Source organism: Centruroides sculpturatus, unplaced genomic scaffold (assembly GCF_000671375.1).
Source record: "Centruroides sculpturatus isolate CEXI.00-Female unplaced genomic scaffold, Cexi_2.0 scaffold877, whole genome shotgun sequence".
Taxonomy (NCBI): Eukaryota; Metazoa; Arthropoda; class Arachnida; order Scorpiones; family Buthidae; genus Centruroides; species Centruroides sculpturatus.
In genome coordinates this window covers 301,024-318,016 of record NW_019385282.1, presented here as the reverse complement: position 1 = coordinate 318,016, position 16,993 = coordinate 301,024, and the positions used below count along the sequence as shown (strand labels likewise).

The window sequence follows — 16,993 nt, the reverse complement described above, 5'->3', positions numbered from 1 at the left end:
CCAATGGGATCGGTATATATATATTAACACACTAAAAATAAATGTTTAGTTAAAAACAAGTAAAATTATACTCTTTCTATTTCGACTTCGAGGATATTCGAACGAGCAAAGTAATGAAAATAGAAAAATTAATAATAAGATAGGCAATTAAAAAGAAAGGTAAAGAAATTTATAACTTACGTAAGAAATTTAAGTATTTAAAAAAATATAATAGAGATAATAATATACAAAATAATCTTCATGATCAATATATTTTAAATAAACAGGTTAAACTAACAAAAAAATTTGATTATCCTACTGCAGTTGAAAAACAAGAATGGATCAAGAAATCAATAATTAATCTTACAAATGTTGAAATACCAAATGATTATTTAAGAATCCTTTCTTTAGGTATGAGTATGAATCTTCCAATGCAGTCTAAGAATTTGCCAATAATTGCGGAAATAGAACATGCAATAAGGAAACTCCCAGGAAGTAAAGAAGAACAAACAAAACTAAGAACAGCCATAAGTAAGGATTTAAACAAATTTAAAGGTGAAAATAAAAATAGTAGTTATATTATAGATAAAAAAGCTGTTAAAATAGCTAAAAAAATGAAAAGATTAATCAAATTTTTTAACAAAAAACATATTTCTTTAGTCATGGCAGATAAATCAAAGCAATTGGTGATTATTAAAAAGGAGGAATTGTTATCCAAAAAATTAGAAATAATTTCATCGGATGACTATGAATTATTACCAAGAAATCCTATTGAAGAAATTAAAAGCAATCTTACTAAATTAATTAAAAAATATAAGAATGAAATTCCAGCCAATCAAGTTAAAAATATTTTGGACTTTAATAATGTAAGAGAACCTAAGTTAAATGTAAGAATCAAAACACATAAGCCTGGTAATACTTGCAGACCCCTTGTGGATTTTAGAAGAACTGTTTTGTATAATTTGGAATGTTTTTTAAAAAATTTCTTTCAGAATATGGAGAAATCAACCTATAGTATACAAAATACAGAAGAACTAATTAACGGATTGTTAAAAGGTAACTATAAAAAATCTTTTCGTATTATGAGTTTGGATATAAAGTCTATGTACCCGTCTATCACTTTAGAAATGATAATAGAAAGTCTCAAAACATATAACGTTCCTGAATATATAATAGAACTTGTAAAATTTGTATTTAATAATAATTACTTTAAAATTTCTACAGAGTATTATAGGCAGAAGAAAGGTATTGCCATGGGATCGGTTATAGGACCAAAATTGGCTGATAACTATATGAATAAAATAGATGAAAGAATTTCAAGTCTAACAGGTATTAAATATTATGCAAGATATGTAGATGACATAATAATAGTTTATGATTCTCAAATAGTTTCATCCAAACACATTGAGGAATATGCAAATAGATTACATAAAAATTTAAAGTTTACAAGTGAAGATGAACAACAAAATAAAATGAATTTCTTAGATGTCACCATAAAAAGAGAAGAAACAAGTGTATCATTTAGTAAGTATGAAAAACTATGTAATAATGGTAAAACTATTAACTTTAAATCTTACTGTCCTTTAGAAAATAAAAAGAATGTCTTTAATATGGAATTGAGAAAGATACTAAATCGAACAACTCAGCAAGAAAACATAGACATCGAAGTAAAACAATTGTTTAAAAAATTTCAGTTAAATGATTATCCGAAGCATATTCTCTGTAAGTGGTACAATTTATATTTAAAACGTAGATTTAATGTTAAAAACAGCATAGAAGATATTTCTTATGTAAAGTTTCCTTATGTTACTAAAGTTTTTGAAAAATATAAACCAATATTTAAAAAATTTTCTGTATGCATAGTTGCGAGCCAAAAGAATAAGATGTCAAACATTATCAGCATAATAAACAGTGAAAATTCGCCCAGAGACCAATTTAAAATCGCCGGTGTCGTATATAGGATGTCATGTACATGTGGAAGCCCAAATTATTACATTGGAGAAACCGGAAGAAGATTGGAGTTGAGAGTAAAGGAACATGTGGCAGCCATTAGACTGAGAAGAACGGAATCAGCATGGTTTTTACATTGCAGAAAATTTAATTGTAATATAAATATAAAAAATACTAAAATTTTGTATAGAATAGAAAATAACTTAGAAAGAAAAATTGTAGAACATTTCTGTATCGCCGAACATGTAAATTTACTTAATTTGAATGCTGGAATGATTGTTGATGCATGCTGGGAACGGCTGTTGGGTATAAAACGTAACCAACGAATAACATCCTGATGTATCCACTGAGGAGGCCTAGATGGCGAAATGCATATGGATAAAATTAATAAAATAATGATTGTTCCTTGCTACTTGTTTGTCTTGTTTTGGCTCATAGAATCCTCGAAGTCGGAAATAGAAAGAGTATAATTTTTACTTGTTTTTTAACTAAAAATTTTTTATTTTTAGTGTGTTATTTTCAATTTGATCAATTTTCTGGAACGTTTACAATCGTTCTATAATCGAACCAATTCGAATTTAAAACGGTTCGAACATTTTAAAAATCGAAATAGAAAATCTTCCACTTTCAACCACTTTCAAGCCCATATCTCCCGCACCCATATAGCTATCGAGACGCAACCACTATAATGCACGAATGGAGACTTGGGGCTACTACCACATACAAACACCATTCATATGCGATGTGTAGTTTTGGCTGAAAAGTGAAATATATGGACACACACGTCATAAATTGCTGCTGATCGTCGCATGCAGTTCCTTCAGTTGACGTGCCTGCTCTTCTTGACCTCGCTGGAGCTCTTTCATTTGACGTGCCTGCTTTTCGTGCATATTTTTCAACTGACTGGTCTGCTCTTGTAACGGCGCCAAGAATACGGGTAGGTCCAGCATAGCCGGTGCTGCAGTAGCGCCAGAGGTACTGGCAGTTAAAACAGAGTCAGCTGTTTACTGACCATCTAATGTCCCATCAGAAAATTCACTAAAACGCCGCTGATCCGTCGCCTGCTGTAGCTGTTGGCTTCGTGTACAGTACAAATCCCTTCAGTGTCTTCTTTCGGCATAACCAGAATAATTTAGATCCCACTCCTGACACCAATTTGTTACAAGCTGTGGGGCTCGAGATATAAATTCAAAATACAGTTTACGGAAACTGAGGCTTTTTAGATACACTATCGACAAAGACTTTATATAACTCGTTAAAAGAAAAAAAATCTCCAACGTTCTTTTTTTTTCAAATCCCTTCTTTTCCTTCAGAATCATTTTTTTTTGAATTGTTCTTTTTTTTTTAATCATTCTTTTTTGTTCCGCCACTCTCCGCACCATGGTGCTAGTCTCCACCGAAGCCGGTGCGACAATACATATAGATAAGTTATTTTCACATCTGTAACGGTACCATTGCCTAAAACGCCCACTAGGGGCGCCCTAGCAACGATTTTAAATTAACAATAAATTATTTTTATTTGTAATAGGAATTTATTATTTATACCACGGAATGGTATAAATAATTATGTGAGATCTGAATAAAACCTGGGTCTAATTAACAATTTAAAAATAAAATTAAAATTATTGTAGACAAATATTATTTCATTTTGGTGTAAAATTAACAGTTTTCTAACGTGGGAAAACTGATAAAAGAGCCACTTCCTTTAACAGAAACTGAAGCATCCTTTGTTTTCAACTTATCTGTTAGAAATCTCACTACCCTGGGAATTGCCGACCCCCCATTAATTCCCCTTTTTATCCATTCACGTGAGAGAATCCAGAGCTACTAATTGGTCACAAATCAAGAGATATAGTCAAAGTTTGGCAGAATGCGGGGAGTATGTCCGAAGATCTCGGAGAGAAAGAAGGTATCCCATATTGTCTCCCTAAGGCCAACGCCCTTAGGAGTACGCCGTAGGACCTCATCGAAGCCAGACGTATTCCATATAGGTTCACTAAGGCCAACGTCCTTAGTCCGGAGTACGCCAGAAGATCCCACGAAGGGAAGACGTAGTCCATTTAAGCTCCTAAGGCCAACGCCCTTAGTTAGGAATAGTATCATATCCAGAAGGCCAACGTACATAAACATAATTTTTCCCTGTTAAATTAAGTTTGTTTAGAATTACGGAAGATATTTTATATTTGTGCCTATCGAGACCTCTCCATGAACAGAACTCAGAGAACTGGAGAAATGAAGTAAAATCGACCAATTAAGAAGAAGAGAAAGTCAACTAAGAGGTGGTATGTTTATTATAAATTTGTGAGCTCTCTCTCTCGGCGTGTATATTTTGATTTATTCATTTTCTAAATAGATTGTCTTTAACTATTTCCATTTTTGTATGATTTTGTTTATTTTAGTTTATTAAAATTTTCTCTATTATTGTTAAAGAAATGTCTCTTGATAACTCTCTGAATCAAATCTATATCATATCCAATCGCGTGTTAATCCGCAAATATAGATTCGATTAACTGGTGTCAGGTCCTGACAAGAAAGAAGGTGAATTCGCCATCACCGAATTCCTCTCTAAATTTTATTTTAAACTGTAAGTCCCTCTGCACTCGAAGTTCCTTAGATTGGGAAAAGCCATTTTCTTGGACAACTAAAGAACTAGTTTCACCAACTAGAGAGCCGATTAAGTGATACAAGAGTAATAAACTACTCAGTACCCCCGGCTAGATTTCACAATTATTATATGCCTTGAATAACCTTGTGCCTCACGTTTACAACATCCCATGAATCATTGAACGTCGCGAATTGACTCACGGAAAATTTGTTGAAAAAATGGCGGATACCCCGGATACACACCCTGATCGAGTCGTAACCACCATATATTAATCCAAAAGAGAAAAATCTTTCATGGCACCACCAAAGAAATACGCTACTGAGGAGGAACGTAAAGCTGCCACTGCTGCGAGACAGAGGGAGAGACGTGTGCAGGAAACCAACAATGGGAAGCACAGCAAAAGGCTTCCGACAGATGCGGATAGAAAACGAGTGAACCAAAGCGACAAGTCAACGAAACTGAACAGCAGCGATTTGATAGACGCAGCTTCAAAGAGACGCAGAGAACGACACATACCTAACATTTAAGAATGCCTCAGCAGATGCTGAAAATAACGAGTCCGATTTTCCCCAGAATTATCTTGGGCCAATGGATATCATTTGTAAACATTGTTTATCACTGAACTTTGAGGGGGAGAAGACATCTAATCATCATGGTCAATTCTCAAGATGTTGCCAAAAGGGCCAAGTATAATACAACTGGCTAAGTATAAGCCCTATTCTGAAACATTTAGGTGCCTCTTGACTGGTGAAGTGCCTGAGAGCAACCATTTTATGAAATATGCAGTGAAAAGAAAAAACGTCATGCAAATTTTTTTTAACAGAAACAAAACCTTTTTTTCACCTTCACACTTGGTGCTCTCCATCGGTTGCAATTGATACTACAGTCGACCCCCCATAACACGGGTTTTTATAGTTCGGATTCCTATATGACGGCGAAAAAATTGCGAAGGTAACTGTACAAACATAGTAAAAAAAACTCCTATAATTCGGTAAAACGTCATCTGGCAGCCAAACTACTTTCTGCCGTCCAGTGCCACGCTACGGAGAGTTTAGGCAGGTAAATTGAGTTTACTAATGTCTGTACAGTATTATATATAAATTAGGTACTTTACATTACTTTACTTTATTTAAAGAATAGAAGAGCTGTCTGTCATTTAGCGGCAGACTTTGCTCTATAGAGATGGAAGGAGAAGGTAAGGNCGCCACGCTACGGAGAGTTTAGGCGAGTAAGTTGAGTTTACTATCGTCTGTACAGTATGTAAATTAGGTACTGTAAGTCTAATACAGCACTAATTTTATACATTTCTTGTGAAAGAAACATTTCTTATCCAACGGCCATAAAAATTATTTATATTAATGATCTCTCCAAACATCAACGAAGTTTTCGCAGAAAAGTCATTTATCAGAAATCGCGGCCGCCGTTTGGTGCGCTACTCCGCGACAAAAACAAGCTTAAGCAATGGCAACGTCGAACGGTGCATACTCGGTTAGTAATCCTACAGCTTTTTGTTTATAGCATAGTTTATACGGATTATCCCCAAAAAATATACATGTTTTGGAAATGTTGAGTCGAATTAGTCTAGGAATCGATTAATTTTATGGAAGAAAACCTTTCAAACAGCTGTAGTCCGTAAACTTCACACGTGTCGGGCTGTGATTGGCAAGGTCTCCTAAAACATCAATTTCTTAAAAAACGGAACGTATCTGTTGTGTAATAGGGGGGTCGACTGTATTTTATTAATATCAATATTTTTAATTTTCAAATAATTAGTAACAGCATATTCTATATTCTCACATAAAGTTTGTCCTGTAAGTATTAGTATATCAAGTAACTCTTCTGGAGGTCTGTCAGAGTTAACATATCTACAAATAAGTACAACTTGAGCAATATCATTTGCATCGCAAGATTCATCACAGGAAATAGAAAATCCTGGTGTTGAATTTAAAAGGAAGCCAAATTACAATTATTGATATTTTCTAAGTGAATTTTAATCGTGTATATAAACACGTTCGTATTTAATGAACATACTTTTCTAATTAAAATGCATTCACTTGTTTGCCGCATGCAAGAATTTATGGATATTTATGGACATTGTGATTATTATGGTACAATAAATTGAGATCGTTTCTAACGGGAACTATTGTATGCAATATTGTAAATGCTTTCTAATTAAGAAATTATTAATACTTAACTAAATAAATGGGAGGCATTTGAGTTTGAACGTTTGTGTTAAAGAATTACAAAACTGTATATTTATTGATTATCCCCGAAAACATTATAACTATAACTTACAGACACAAAACCTGTCCTCAAACATGCGTTGAATAATAGCTTTCAAATTATTACCGTTTTATCTTAGGGTATGTCCTAAGTGGCAGCGTCCAGCGACAGCGAGCGGAAGGAATCTTTGTACGCGCTTCCAACTTGTGAGCGATTTCTGTCCAGAGTAGACTCGAATTATTTACAAAATGGCGAAGAGAAGTCTTCGTCGATTACTTGCTATGGAAAATATAACAAGCATTAAAACTTTAAATTTGAAAAGTAAATATTATAACTAATCAGATAAACAACAAGTATAAAGAATGTTCATAGAATAAGCTTAAAAAAAGTTTTATTTTTAAAATGTTGAATTTACAAAATCAGTCGTAAAAATTATTAAAATATATATGTCTACACAATTTATTTGTCATTCTGTTTTCATTCATCTACAAAATCAGCCATTTTCTTCTTTAGAAGCGTGAGCAGCGGAAGCAATGATCAACAATAGCTGCTTTCTGCATGCGCGTGTAAAAGCGTCATCTGGTGGTTGCTGCACTCTAAACGCGGTTACTCCGGACACGCACATTTGCTTGAACCAGTTTGTTCTCTCCGCTTGGAAGCGCGTTTACCCTCGTGGCCGCTGGATGCTGCCACATAGGACGTACCTTTAGATGCACACGAAACACAATACAATTTAAATTTTCTTTCAATGTCTACGTTTTACATTTATAATTATTCCGCTATGAAAAGTCGTAATATCAAGGATGTCAAATAATCGTTACGACATCACAAATTGTAATAGTGGTATCAAGAATTTTCATTGCATACAAACTTCAAGCTTGGCAGTGTATTATACATTTTTTGCATAACAAATTATTCCGAAGTTTATTTCATTATAAACAGTTTGAAGGAATTATTATCACTTTATACATTCTTTAAAGTAACAGTGAAAGGTATTGTGATCTGTAATGAGCGCATTACCGTCCACAAGAGTGAGGTTGCAAACCGAATTATTGTTTTATATAAAATGACATTGGCACCGATGCCAAAACTGTATATTACGCATCGAAATAATTAGGAATGTAAAACGTAGTCATTGAAAGAAGATTTCATATTGTATCGTGTTTCATGTATGGTGCATTTAAGTTAAAACGGTAATAATTTGAAAATAATTAATCCATGCATGCTTGGTGGCAATTTCTGTACATGTAAGGTTTACAGGTATGTTTTTGGCGATATCACTGATTTTTTTCATTTTATGCTTTATAAACATTAACATTAGTTCACTTAGTTCACAACAGCTTGAATTTAAATACAATACATTATTTAATGCAAGAGTTTTAGATTCTGATTACAGAGACAACATTCAAATATTAATATATATAACTTTAGAGATGATGAATTTATAATAATTATGAGTCTAACAACTAACTAAGGGTCATATCCCGTCAAACAAAGTAAAATAAAACGCCTTAACATATTCTCAGATATACAGACATTTTATTAATCTAGTGTTATATATTGGAAAATATCATTCAGTCCAACACTGCGTTTTTATAATGTTTATAAAAACTTAACACTATTAAATCATGTGTCAGATTTTAAAATATGTATATTCAAAAGTAACGTTTTAGCATAGAAATGGATTGATGTTTTCAATTTGGGGATAACGACTAAAATATAATAAAATATAAACAAATGTTCACAAATAAGAAAATGTGACAAATAGTTAGGTTTTATTTAGTGACATTAAATCATCCTATGCATTATAATTTATTACAGTATATAAGTGTACATTACATATATCAACCTATTTACGAACAAATTAACAAAGAGAAACAAATTTTTATAATTATTAATATATTTTTTAATATTTAAATTATTTTCGAATTTATAATGTAGAAGAAGGATTATCAAACAGGCCTACTTAATTTATAAAATTTTATGCAAAATAGCTTAATTTATACCATTTGTATTGACAGAGGTTTTCGTAATTCAGTTTTTAATTTAAATTGATAAGCAGAATTTCACGTTATTAGAGGTGAGTAATTCCGGGTCAGAACCGTTCCGCAATCGGAACTACTAGGAACAGTTCCAAACGGAGTGTCGATACTGTTATGGTTGAACTGCAGACAGTTTTAAAGTTTAGAGGGGATGAAATAAGGAGAGTAGTATAGTGTCCAGGTTTAATGGAAATTTATATTTTCTTCATAATCCAATAGTTTCAATAAAACGTAAAGGTTCGGCGGAACCGTTTATTCTACCAGTTTCGTCGGAACAGTTCTGCAGTTGGATCAGTTGCAGCAGTTCCAGTTCCAGAAGCAAAACTGTATTTTTCACCTCAGCATATGTGTAACAAAAGATAAACAGAATATATGAGAACAAAAGGTCTCATAAGCATACTTTCTGTTCAAATATAAGCAGTGATATTTTAAAATACAGTAGTAGCAATTTACATACAACAAGTTAACACAACATTACCAACGCATTTAAAATGTAAATACTTTAAAAACATTCAACTCAAGAGGAAACAGATGAAAATGACGTTATAGCCGAACGTTTGTGCTTAATTTGCACTAACTAATACTACACACGAAGAGATATAGTAAATATTTAATTCCTTAAACATTAATGAACACACACCTGCTACTATAAACAAAATTTTAATTACAACTGTTTTTAATATTGAAAGTATTTCTCAGTTTCAATAACCCAGAAAATATCGAATGAAGAGAACTTGCCATCTGAAAATATAATTATGATTAAAAAAAAGACTTATAGACTTTGTAGTCTATTAATTAAATAAAATTAAATTTGCACCTTTATAGGAAATCTCTTCGTTACTTGGTAAGATTCGTTAATACGTAAACCTAAACTAACCTTTCCAAATCTCTTCATGAAACAGAGAACCTAATTGTAAATAATAAAATTTATAAAAAAATAATTAATTATATTTACATTATTATATATTATTTATATATTATTTATATATTATTATCTTAATTAATTATATCATCCTACTTTCATTTTTGTTTCTAGTGTTAGTTCTTTGCCAGAAAACACACGTATATCTTGAAACGTGTTTTCCATCTGAAAATAACGATGTTATTACTATTTCCGTAATTTGTTATAACTCCAGAAAAAGTACTTACCATAAATGCTAAAAAACATAACAGAAAACTGTAAACCATACAAACAAAGCTTAATACTACAATTAATATAAAAAATATGTACTTCACTTGGTTATTTACGTTTGTGAACAAATACATGTAATAGCAGAAACAAGTTCCAAAGGTGAGACCATTGTAATGAATGAAATACATAAAATTTATTTCATGATTGAATTGTGAAACGAAGTTCCACAGTTTATCATGAAGCCTCATAAATTCGTTAAGTCTAGATTTAATATTTATGTCATTGTGTTCAATCGTTGATAGTTCTTCTGATAGATGAATATATTCTTTTATTAAAAACGAAACTAGTATGCCACAAAACAGCAAGCTGTAAGCCGATACTCCGACCACGAAATTAACCCACGTGGCTAACTCGATGCTGCAAAACAATGCTTCACCCTCAAATTTTTTTTCGTTATCCCAAATTGGAAAAAGAACATCAAAAATTAAAATTTCCATTGGAATACAAATGGACAAGACAATGGCAAAAACCAAAAGTGACGCATTATTTACTGCTTTCATTATTCTAATTTCGTTGTTCTTGAAAAAGTCACGGTCTATTAGTGTAACATTGAAATGAACCTTGCGATTTTGAAACAAACAAACAATAGAAGCAAAGGCAAAAGATAAAGCAGTAATTCCTATTTTGAATGTATTAATTCCATTTCCGATTAACGTAAATGTCTGAATGCAAGGAGCAGTGGGACTGAAAACTGGGATCGTTTGCCATAATGCTATAATTACATGCTCCCACGCGATGAATTCCACAAACCTGGAGTAATATTTCATATAAGAATTGTTAAATTTGACCAAAGAATTTGTATTTCGACATTTACAAATATTGTACGGTTGGAAACCGTAAATCATACACATAGGAATAAAAGGTTTCAGGAAAGTACACAAGCAAATTTTATCATACGTATTGAAAGACATGCTTACAATCATAGTGAAGTCTGTCGTTATAATAGTGTAGATGAGAACACGTGCGAATATCGATTACAATGCATTTACGTAAAAAAGTTATCGATAGTAATTAGTGCGGACTATAGCATTTTAGCTGAGAAGTACAGCAACATAAAATGCTATGACGCAATACATAAATTCTTTGCAATTTTCTAGGTCTGACAACTAATGGATATCAATTTTTCTAGGCCCATGTAATGACTATCGATTTATAATGACTGTAGCTGGAAGTATAGAACTAAACATGCCATCAAAATATCGATAATAAATCTATACCAATATTATAAAGAGGTAATGTAAGCAAGCTAGTAAGTTTGGATATAGCGAGTAATCTCCGAAACTACTCATCCAATTTCAAAAATTTTTTCACCAATATTTAGAATGGATTTTCAGGGTGGACATAGGCTGTATATTATTCCGGTAGAAATTCATATAAATTAAAAGATATCATCTATGGTTAAGGCTTTTATGTCCAACAGATGGCGCTACGAGTACGACGACCTAAATTTGCTTTTCTGTGAGGATGAAGTAAAGCAGATCATCTTCTATCTATCTACATAAGTAAAAATGTAATGTTCGTTTGTTCCTACCGATTCCTTTGAAATTTTGACACAACACTGCATTCGAATACGCACGTGTTTTTATATAATATACGTGTCGAATTTCCCCCCACCGGGGGGAGATGGTTAGGGTTAAGGCTTACTGTAAAGAACTCTGCTTCTATTTGTACTATTTTAGATGCGGTTTTTTGCGTTTTTTATTGCGTTTTAATAGGGTACGTGAACAGAATATACACTAAAAAGGGATTTTTCGATATTTCCCCACGGGGGAGACAGACAGGAATAAGGCTTATCGTGAAGAACTTGGCTTCTATTATACTATTTTAAATGCGGTTTTTTGCGTTTTTGATTGCATTTTAATAGGGTACGTCAACAGAATGTACACTAAGAAGGGATTTTTCAAAAACTTCCTCCCCCGTGGGGAAAGTGTTATACATTTATAATAGATATATTTTGAGCCACAACAACGCGTGGTGGGGTCTGCTAGTCACTTATATTTTCATATTCTTCACCTTGTATAACAATCATGTAAAATTAAGTTAGTGGGAGGTACTCTAATTAATAGCGGATGCTAACCACAAGTTGTGTTAGATTTTACAATGTTCAAAAATCTATATATATAACCCATTCAACGGGTGTTCGTCCGGCCGGCCGTCCGTCCGTCCCGTAACCGTTTGATAACGGACACTAGAGGCGCCCCTATCGTGTGTCATATTTCAAACATTCAAATTAACAATTTTAATTCTTATTTAAATTAACAATATGAATTATTANTGCTTCTATTTATACTATTTTAGATGCGGTTTTTTGCGTTTTTTATTGCGTTTTAATAGGGTACGTGAACAGAATATACACTAAAAAGGGATTTTTCGATATTTCCCCACGGGGGAGACAGACAGGAATAAGGCTTATCGTGAAGAACTTGGCTTCTATTATACTATTTTAAATGCGGTTTTTTGCGTTTTTGATTGCATTTTAATAGGGTACGTCAACAGAATGTACACTAAGAAGGGATTTTTCAAAAACTTCCTCCCCCGTGGGGAAAGTGTTATACATTTATAATAGATATATTTTGAGCCACAACAACGCGTGGTGGGGTCTGCTAGTCACTTATATTTTCATATTCTTCACCTTGTATAACAATCATGTAAAATTAAGTTAGTGGGAGGTACTCTAATTAATAGCGGATGCTAACCACAAGTTGTGTTAGATTTTACAATGTTTAAAAATTATTTATAAAGTTCGGTACTTTGATATCACTGCTAATAAGATAGTTTTTCCACAAAGAATTAACAAATAAATGTTAGAGATGGCAAGTTAGAATTGAAAACAGTGATAAAAATATCGCCATATCACAACCTAATGCTATTCTCACTTCACTAATAACCCCTAATTACCGATTTTTACCTGTAAGATAATATAAAAAGCGTGTTAAAACTTTCAAAAATAAAAATTAGAATTTTCTTTGCTTTATTTTCCAACCGAAATGAATAGATTCAAGCAAATATACAACAATATATACCACAATCGTACCCAGCAGAAAATAACTAAATACGTAACCTACACCTTATTACTCGATGAGAGATTTTTTATTAAAACAAACGTTTTTTGATCCATTCAATAGATCATCATCAGGCCAAATGGAATACTTCCTAAATAAAACAAAGTTCAAAATTCAAAAATACTAATAACCGATAACATATCGAAATCTATATATATATATAAATGGACGTGTTTGTCCCTATATTTCACGCGAATGCTAACGAGAATTGTTTGCGTGTGAAGTTAGTTTTTTCTTATTGCTACATACAACAAATAAGAAAACAACTATTCAGGTAAGAATTGACCGTTTTTTATCTTTCATATTTCAGGGAAATTTCTAGTCATACATTTTTTTCAGATGAATTGGCAAAAACCGTAAAAAGCCAAAAAATTGTGTTAATGTTTTATGTATCAATTATAATAATGTTATATTAATGTTATTATAATGTTTATATCTAAAAGAAGTTTAGTTTCGTTATTACTATACAGAATATTAACATTAAGACTGGCCAAACTTCCAAAAGTGGTAGAAAATCAAAACATAAGTGCGTATAGAAGAATATCTATTATCCTAAAATTTTGTTTTCAAGACAAAGAGTGAGTGAAAGAGCTTAAAAATTTCTTTAATTTCTCAGAATAAATACAAGACTTTTGGAAACATTTTAATGCGTTTTGCTGCAGGAAGTTACATTTTCAAAGGTTTATATGTGTGATTTATTTCCGAGAAGCAAACATTTGAGAATGCCACACTTTTTTACATAACGTGTGTAACAGTACTGAAAAACTAATTAACATTGTTGTTAATTTCTTAATATGGTTAATTTTAATTCTCGAGGTGTTTGAATAAGCTTAGATAGTTAGATATTCAAATAGTAATTAGCATTTTAACACCCATTATCTCAAAAACTAATTGATTTTGCTAACTAGTTAATTTCTATTTAATTACCCACTAAAAAGGAGACCAAAGGCGAATAAGCAAAATTTAAATCCTTCTAATCTGACATTCACCAGAAGTCAAGAATAAACTTTTGAGTAGTTCTTGACCTCTGATAAATGTTAAATTTGGACATACTAAATTTTGTTTATTTGTTTGTGAACTCCTTTTTAATGATTGCCAAAATAAAAGATTGAACAATACCTGCTACACTGTATTGTTTAATTTTACTGTTTTGAACGATGCCCTATCGAGTATGCATGAATTTTTGTATGTAACTAAATTACCCAACTGTCCGTTTGTTGTAAATTACATGTTTAAAACACATTTAAAATTATAAAATGCAAGAATAATTTAAGAATGTTAGAATACAATTTTTTCTCTGTTCCAGAGGTATAGTATTTGTCTTTCGTTAATACTGTCTGTTTGTAAGAAAGATAACAATTTGTTATTTTTTTTCATCCTGATTTTTATCAACCTCATTTAAAATCGAAAACATTTGTAGATAGATTTATATTTTTCAAAATGTAAACATTTATGTTATTTTTAACAATCGAACCGAAACTATTTAATATTCGATAAAGCAATTATTACGTTTCATATAATATCAAGTTAATAGATGTTGTGTTTAAAAATTTTCTATTTGTGTTGTTATAAAAATTATGTGTAATAAATTCTTTATTTAAATTAAGTGATACAGAAATCAATACTACAATTTCTTACAAACATGGTACTATATGATGATATTCATTATTTTTCCTGTGTAAAATATCCAAAAATCATATATACAGTAAATGATTTCGTGGTGACATTACATGTAACAATACATTAACAGTGCAGTAAATTATAATGTAATTATATTACAGGAGAACAAACCACAGATTCTACTCTGTATACTTGTAATTAAGAACATAATAAGTTAATATAATAAAACTTTCTATTATTAGTTATTTTATTTTGTTTCCTAACTGTGTACAACGCTGAGTTCTTTTTACATTTTTGTTACAAATTACAGATAAGTTTCCCGATTCGAAAAGTAGATTTTACTCGTCGACTTTTTGAAAAATTGCTGAAATGCGTTTACAGTACATTAAAACTCCATACTTAATAAAATAGTTTTTGTATTCAAGAATTGTCATAAAATGAGAAACTATTATCGTTATATTTGCATACGTTTGTAACAACGTGTTTACAAAGTTATTTAGCTATTCTGCACAGCCTCCAGGTCTTTCATCGATTTCGTTTTCATTTTTTTGCTTTTAGAGTTAATTATAATAAAATAAATATAATAAGCCAGTAGAAATGTGCATACCATTCTCAGAGAAAAGACCTACTTAGTGTGCAAACTTACATTATGAATTGCCATATACAGAACCCATATGACTAATAGTTTTTAATGAACCGTTTTAATCGTGTATCTTTAACATTTATCTTTTAATTAACTATAAATTGCATTGTAATATTAACCTCAAATAATTAAAATAAAGTGGTAGTTTCCATTTTTCTATACTTATGTGAATACTAAATAAAATTAATCTCTCACTTTAGAGAGAAAAAATCGTATTAAAGAATTTCATTTGAAAATGTAACGTTATACCCTCCTATAAGGAAAAAAAAGTTGCTAAAATTTCGTGATTGAGAACACCACTTGAAAATAATAAACTTTCATATGGCACTGTTCTAATTTAACGTCTATTTTAGGAAATACTTTCAAGAGAATGTGTTACTATCACACGTATATAACTTATATGACGTATCAGCGCATTAGAATACATGAATAACTCATTTCGGAATATGTGTTATAAAACCGATTTGTTTTAAATTTGTTTATAAGTTAACTTAAGTCACGAGTATTTTTGATTTATTACAAGCTACTAACATAGTTTAAAAGTTAACCTAAAATCTTTAAATTTTTGCATAGTTTATGTATTTAAATGCGTTTCAATTATTTATGCAAATTCGTTACATAGAAACCGATTTATACTTTACACAAGTTTTACATGCATAATGAATATTATTTGTGCTTATAAAAATTAATTGAATTTCGATTAAAAGTAGCTCCTTCGAATCGCAGATTGAATTACCGGCGATCTAAGTTAAGGTCTTTATATAACTTCGATGTTTTCGGTAAATTTTCGTTTATGTTAAGTTCTGAAAACTCAGACAACAATAGATCTGAATATCATAGAAGAGTAAATCATCACTAAGCACCTTTAGCTGCTAAGAAANGAAAACGTTGTTTAATTTATATTAATATGTATCACTTAAAAAATTTTAATGAAGATATTTATCTTAATTATGAAAATATACTAGCATGTTTTTTAATTTTTGGAACCGAACCCTCCTTTTCGAATTACTTCTTTGTTTCGTATAACACGGATTCGCATAACACGGCAATTTTTTGGAACGTAACTACCGTGTTATACGGGGGTTACCTGTATTCCATTTAGCCTGATGGTGATCTATTGAATGAATCGAAAACGTTTGTTTTAATAAAAAATCTCTCAGCGAGTAATAAGGTGTTGGTTACGTATTTATAGAATAATATTTAGGTATTAGTTTTCGTTACAATTAGCAAAAAATTTTCAAACATAAACCTAAGAACACAAAGTTCGAAAACAATATAATACAATTATTTGGTTAATAAGTAATAAAGAACCAATCGAAAAGCATTTTCTACATTGTAGTAATTAATTTTCTAACTAATCTTTAGTTTCTTAGTGATCTCGGTTTTAAATTTAAAGATCTAACTACAACAGTGATGGGCAAACTACGGCCCGCGGGCCAGATGCGGCCCCCTGAAATGTTCTATCTGGCCCGCGCGACATTATTCCTAATCTGACGAGTAAAAAAGAATACAGGCTGTGGTGGTTGATGCACCACTTGAGTGTTCGTTGATTATATAAAATAACCGAAGCTTTATATCTCACCATGAAAGTTTATTTACAATCATGTACAAAATTTTGTTTTACACTTATTGAGTAAAAGCTCGATCGGTTACAAGCATGCTTCGGTACAGAACATC

The 16,993-nt window shown here is 31.4% G+C and overlaps 1 protein-coding gene across 1 annotated transcript; it reads left to right on the top strand.

Moving 5' to 3' along the window:
* The first annotated feature begins 298 nt into the window (after positions 1–298).
* On the top strand, positions 299–3,984 carry LOC111637146. The gene is made up of 6 exons (XM_023382568.1): positions 299–534; positions 640–866; positions 972–1,035; positions 1,204–1,701; positions 1,843–2,056; positions 3,921–3,984. The coding sequence occupies exons 1-6, from the start codon at positions 393–395 to the stop codon at positions 3,982–3,984; spliced, it is 1,209 nt and encodes a 402-aa protein (XP_023238336.1). The 5' UTR covers positions 299–392.
* The last annotated feature ends 13,009 nt before the right edge of the window (positions 3,985–16,993 follow it).